At 41.9% G+C, this 6,187-nt stretch overlaps 2 protein-coding genes across 2 annotated transcripts in view; both read left to right on the top strand.

Annotated features, from left to right (window-relative positions):
• LOC103356707 (GRB2-related adaptor protein 2-like) overlaps positions 1-1,888 on the top strand; it is a 133,833-nt gene extending 131,945 nt beyond the window's left edge. The window contains exons 4-6 of the mRNA XM_008280956.1: positions 745-907; positions 1,004-1,090; positions 1,703-1,888. Coding sequence (XP_008279178.1) covers positions 745-907; positions 1,004-1,090; positions 1,703-1,888 — 436 coding nt within the window. The remainder of the gene's footprint in view (positions 1-744; positions 908-1,003; positions 1,091-1,702) is intronic.
• A 3,020-nt stretch (positions 1,889-4,908) lies between these two features.
• Positions 4,909-6,187, top strand: part of fam83fb (family with sequence similarity 83 member Fb) — a 10,987-nt gene continuing 9,708 nt past the window's right edge. Inside the window, exon 1 of the mRNA XM_008280941.1 lies at positions 4,909-5,470. Within this exon, the coding sequence (XP_008279163.1) occupies positions 4,979-5,470 (492 nt within the window). The 5' untranslated portion in view covers positions 4,909-4,978. The remainder of the gene's footprint in view (positions 5,471-6,187) is intronic.

Raw genomic sequence — 6,187 nt, forward strand, 5'->3', positions numbered from 1 at the left:
CAGGTCACCAGTCTATCACAGGGCTACACTTAGAGACAGACAACCAAGCACACTCACATTCACACCTACAGACAATTTAGAATCACCAACTAACCTCAACATGTTTTTGGACCTTGTGGGAGGAAGTCGGAGAACCCGGAGAGAACCCACGCTGCACAGGGAGAACATGCTACCTCCACGTAGAAAGATCTCAGGTGTCCTCACCGGAACGCGAACCGGCGACCTTCTGGCTGCGACGCAATGGTGCCACCTTGCAGCCCTCATTTAAACTAATACATTTATAAAAAATCAAATAAAATTTCTGAGTAACTAATACAACATTTCAAGTTGCTGTGATAGAATATTTTAACATTTTAACTGTCTGAGGATGCTTTTTTGTCTTTTAGCTGGTCAGCAATATCTCTGACATCCCAATCTGCCAAATATTAATACTGTAATATTACTTTATTTAGCTATTTTTATTTCTTTCTGAGTGCCTTTATGCTCTACTTCTCTTCCTCTTTATGTTCTGTTCCCTTCCACCTCATGTGAATCTCTTCTGTTTAGCTGGTGTTAGGATTGTTTCTTTCAAGGACAACAGATTAAAAGCCTTTTCTAGTCAGACACTGAGCTTTAGGTGGGAAAAAAGGTTCTTTACGTGATACAAGATGATGGAAAGATGTACCCTTGGTTAAAAATGAAGATAAAAAAAAAACTTAAAGGCATAAAAATGCATCACGTTTTTTTCTTTTTGCCCTCTTGCAGACACTCAGCAGACGTGCAGCACTTCAAGGTGCTGCAGGACAGCAGAGGGCAGTATTACCTCTGGTCGGAAACGTTTCCTTCTCTCAACAAGCTGGTGGACTATTATAAGAGCACCTCGATCTCCAGAACGAGTCACATATTCCTGCAGGAGACACAAACAAAGGTAGAGACAGATGAGTCAAAACCTAACATGAGTGAAGAACAGTTGACAATGAAACCATAAAGTAAACGTACATGTAAAATGCTTCTGTCCCAACAGCAAAGAGAAGACTCGGATAACCTGCCACATCTCCCTGCTCCTGTTAACACTCATCCAGACCGTGTGCCTTCCCCTGCACCACGTCAGGTACTCAGCAATACTGTGTGGGTGTGTTTTTGAATGACTGAGTGTGTGTGTTAACGGTGTGTCCCGGTTCATATGAAGACTACTTTGTGCTTGCAAAAGGCTCAACAAATCCGCTCTATTTACATTAACAGTGTGTGTTTGTGAGGGTGCGTAACGTTTGGCCACAAGTAGTTCGATCTTTGAACTTTTCAATTTGATCTGGTGCACATTTTTTTTTTGGGTAACTTCAAGAAACTTCTGAGGATGATGGAAAAACAGCACGACATGATCTAATGAGTTTTCAAAAAAGGGTTTTGTGAGCATTAAAAATTAATAACGGTCTCGTCTCAAAAAGAAGTGTTCAAGTTCTGGAAAAACATGCCGACGACGTGACAGGAATGTGAAGCATCAAAACAACAAGCTAGGATTCAGATAATGAATTCAGTTACAGAAGGAACATTTTATTACTTTAGACTTTGTTCTTTAACTCGATTGACCCAATTACATTCATGCGTGACACTGTCTCCGAATACAAGAGATGAAACTTCTGTTGAGCTGAATGTGTTTCATCTTGTAGGAGTCAGAAGTGTTCATGTCTGTGTCTCATCCTCTACATCCTCCTCTCCTGTCCAGCGCAAAGCCTCCCCCGCGGTGCAGGTCAGAGCTCTGTACGATTTCCAGGCGGAGGAGACGGACGAGCTGGAGTTCAGCGCCGGCGATATCATCGAGGTCCTTGAGTCGTCTGACCAGCACTGGTGGAAAGGCCGGCTGAGGGGCAAGACGGGCGTGTTCCCCTCCAGCTACACCAAACCCATCTGAGAGGAACACACGGGAAATAGAATAGAATAGTTCTTTAATATCACTGTGGAAGCAATGCTAAGAAGACAGTGTTACAGCCACAGATATGTATAATAAAGGCTGGATGTCTCGTCCACGCTGCCGGCCAATGGAATCGCACGGCCACACTGGCGGCCATCTTGGCACGGTGCGCTCGCTCTCCCATAACATTGTGTTGTAGTGGTGCATGGACTTTTTAAATGACCATAACTTGCTCAGTTTTCTACCAATTTTAAAATGGTTTGGTTTGTTATAAACGTCAGAGGTGTAGTTATAACACTGAACTTATGGATAATTATGTTACACTCTCAGGGTCAGCAACAATTTGTACTTTAATTATTTTGTATTTTATTTGTATTTTTGTAATTTGAATTGTAGCCACGTTAATAACGTTTGTAAGAAACCAATCCGTTTGTAAATCCATTTGTAAATTCACGTACCACAGGTTCCGCCAGAGAGCTGCCCCGAATCAAGATGGCCGACGGGTGGTCCTGTTTGAAACGCAGCCTTAAGACATCCAGCCTTTATTATACATATCTATGGTTACAGCAGTGAAATGTCGTAGCATCCTTTTGTGGCAGAAATACACAAGTAAAATTTTTTTTACAAAAGATAAAATAACATGAAAGGAAAGATAAATAAATATATATATGAAGTATAAAATGTAAAATATTAAAGCAAAGGAGGTATTTACAGTACAAACTACAGTATTTAAAGCAGACAGTATTAACAACAGTGGAAGTGGCATGTGCATGTGCAAATTCCAGTCCTGAGGTATGTGCAAGGGGGGATCAGTTCTGGGTTGGTGGAGGAGTTGGGTGCAGTGAGGGGTTGGGTGGGGGTGGGATGAGGATGGGTCGATGGCTTTCACAGCCTGCATGTAGAAGCTGTGCTTGAGATGGTTTGTTTTTGTCTTCATATCTTTTACCAGAAGGTAGGGGGGAGAACAGGGAGTGTCCAGGGTGAGTGGGGTCCTTTGCACTGAATGTGGCCTTCTTCTGAAGTCGGCCGGTGCAAAATGTCTTAAAAAATGTAATATCACTGAAACTTTTTATGCAAACGAATGTCTATCTATTGCTTCTTGTTCTTATGACTAAACTGCAAGCTCACAGCAAGTCACTACTGGAAAGTAGCAGTAAAAGTGTCATAACAGAAAGCATCAGCTGTGTGATTTGAAAATGAGGACGAACCTGTTTGTTTAGCTGCACGCAGACGCAGGCTGCACATGTGATTTCCCAGCATGGCAGGCATCGCTCCGGTTTCCTGTAAAAGAAACACAAGGTGATCAAGTGAATAAACTCCGATTCTGTGTCAACCTTGACAACATTGGGATATTGTTTAATCAATAGTGCACTGATGACATTAACTGCAGCATAGCCCAAATCCACCAAGGTGCACGTCATTTATTGCTATTTAAGCATCCATCAAGCTGATTGTTTAGCCTTCATGGTTGTTTCAAGAAAGTAATCTGTAACTTTTATTTTAAGAAAAACTGTCTACTTGCTGTTCAGATTCAGGATTTATATGCAAACCACATGATTAGTTGACAAACTACGGCGGAGTAGACTTAGATAATAAAATAGAGTCAGCCTTGACGACATGGACTTGCTGCTGACACGTCAACATTAATGTTCTAATAATAAAATATATAAACCACAACAAATCTGCCTGCAATGTAGGGCAACAATATACCAAGGTCCAATTTTTATTAGTGTAATTTAAGAGTCTGTGAAGTCAACGCTGATTGGTCGGCCTTCACAGGACTAAGGTAATAATTAAACCACCTGGATGATTCAGTCGTGTGTGATCGTGCGTGCAAAGGAATGAAAGAAGTTTTTGAAGCACTGAAAGATTAAAATTGAAACTAAAGACTTTTGCACTGTCATATATATGCAAAAAGACACATCCACAAGTTTACATTCACACCACCAACATATATGCAGAGGGTTTGTGAACATGTTATCAAATTAAATGTAGGATTTGTCACCACCCCTGAGGGCATGCATGGCATGGCCTATCTTGTTTGACCCACATGTTGCTCATCTGATTGCTCAGTTTATTGCTTGTGCGGGTGTGTTTTCGCAACATGAACAGAGGGGGGTAGACTGGGAGGGAAAGGGAAACTCCCAGCAGCTCTACATGTTTCCCAGTGACTGGAAGAGTTTCCACAGATTCAACCCTCAAACTTCTGCTGCGTTCAGGGTCCACCTGTAAACTGGGAATTCTCGAAGGTTAGGGTTATTTGAATGTGCAGAGGGAGGAGTTGAGAGTTAGAAAGCAACAATAATATTAATTTATTTTAAAAACATGTAGGGAGAATCACCAGAAAGGGCTTCAGGTTTTATTTTATTTATTTATTTATTTTTTTTTAATTTTAAAAAATATGACAAGAAAAACTAATAAAATTCAGAACAGTCAGACTGGTAAGTACAGTCCTCCTCATATGTATTCCTACCCTTCTATTAAAGAAAAGGCAAAATTCACAATAGCTATTCAAATAAATATAAACTGAAAAAAGTAATAATAAATAAAAATTTGTTAAATTATAATTTAGTGAAATAAGACATCACTTTTGATTTTTTGTTGAAAATAACAATAATAATAAAAAAAATAATAAAAACTGTCTTGGACAACTTAGAGCACTTTGGGCCAGAATACCTGTCAACAGATGCAGAAGTCTGACTGAGAGTTACAGAAAACTCTTGAATGCAGTGATTGAAGGGTTGTTTAACTAAATATTAGTTTACGGGTCCCATCATTCTTTTTTTTAAAATATTTCTGTTGAACCACAATGCCATGATTTTCATTAAAATTTTTTACTTATTATTACTTTTGTCAACTTTAAGCGCAGTCTATATTTCACACACCTTCTCACGCCTACATTCCAGTGGATGCTCTTTATTCCCCTGGCACTTGAAGGCACCACGGTCCGTGCCCCACCTCTGTCCCTCCCGGTCAGGTGAGAAAACTTCCCCAGTTTTGTTTTTACCTGTCCGCTGACACATCAGCAGGCAGGTGTCCTCACGTGGTGTCACAGGGTTTCTGAGCTCCAGGGAGCCGTCAACAACCACCATGGCCGAGTCCCAGCTCATGTGCATGGAGGACGGTCGCATCGGAGCCAAAGTCCCGGAGTCCAAACCGGAGTTCTACTACAGCGAGGAGCAGCGCGTGGCCATCGAGGAGCTGCTCAAGAATGGCGACGGCGCGTTCAAGACGCGCCTCAGAGAGGACGACATGAAAGACTTCCTGTCCGCCAGGGAGGTCAAGCTGGTCCTGAGCACCTTCAAGAAGTACGACACGGGCGATGACAGCAGCGGCGGCGGCAGCAGCGCTTCTCCCTCCAGGTCGGAGAAGGGAGCCGCCGGCACCGACGCGGACTCGGGGGTCCACTCCACCTACTGGCCCCAGATGTCGGACACTGAGGTGCCGCCGCTGGACATCGGCTGGCCCGGCGGGGGGTTGTTCAAAGGGGTGACCCGGGTGGCCGTGCACACACACCCGCCCAAAGAAAACGGACCCCACATCAAGGAGGTGGTGCGGAGGCTCATCCAGGAGGCCAGCAAGGTGAGGAGGGCTCAGTGCTGACTCGGTTCTAATGAACAGCTCAGTTCTAATGAACAGCTGGTCAGGGTCAGTATTGCTTTAATTAGGGCCCATTAAGAGTGACTTAGTTGACAAAGTTGTTCGTAGATAACCATGAAGTAAACTATTTGATTTAAACTCAGTCCACAGATAAATTAGAAAAGTAGAACATTGTGTGCTGATAAAGACATAGACTGTCATTTAAAATAGTATGAATGAGGAATACCATTTGTTATTAATGATAATAATAATAATAATGATGATAATAATAACAATAATAATAATCGAAGACTGGCAAATAGTTTCCACCCCAGCGCAATCATCACACTGAACTCTGCAATAAAAGAACTGAAATAACGTATAATAATCATCAGTGTGTAATAACCAGTGATGTGCAAAAACTTCTATATTCACTGCAATAGTGGACTTATCTATCTATCTATATATATATATATATATGGGGATGGGTTTGTATTGTTTTTAACTGTGGTTCCTATTTTTTACTATTTATTTTATATTTTTACTGTTTATTTTATCATTTGTATATTTATATAGCAAGAAGGTCGCCGGTTCGCGTCCCGGTGAAGACACCCAGGATCTTTCCACGTGGAGTTTCCATGTTCTCCCCGTGCAGCGTGGGTTCTCTCCGGGTTCTCCGGCTTCCTCCCACACAGTCCAAAAACATGTTGAGGTTAATTG

The sequence above is a fragment of the Stegastes partitus genome, unplaced genomic scaffold (assembly GCF_000690725.1).
Source record: "Stegastes partitus isolate 25-593 unplaced genomic scaffold, Stegastes_partitus-1.0.2 Scaffold215, whole genome shotgun sequence".
Classification (NCBI taxonomy): Eukaryota; Metazoa; Chordata; class Actinopteri; family Pomacentridae; genus Stegastes; species Stegastes partitus.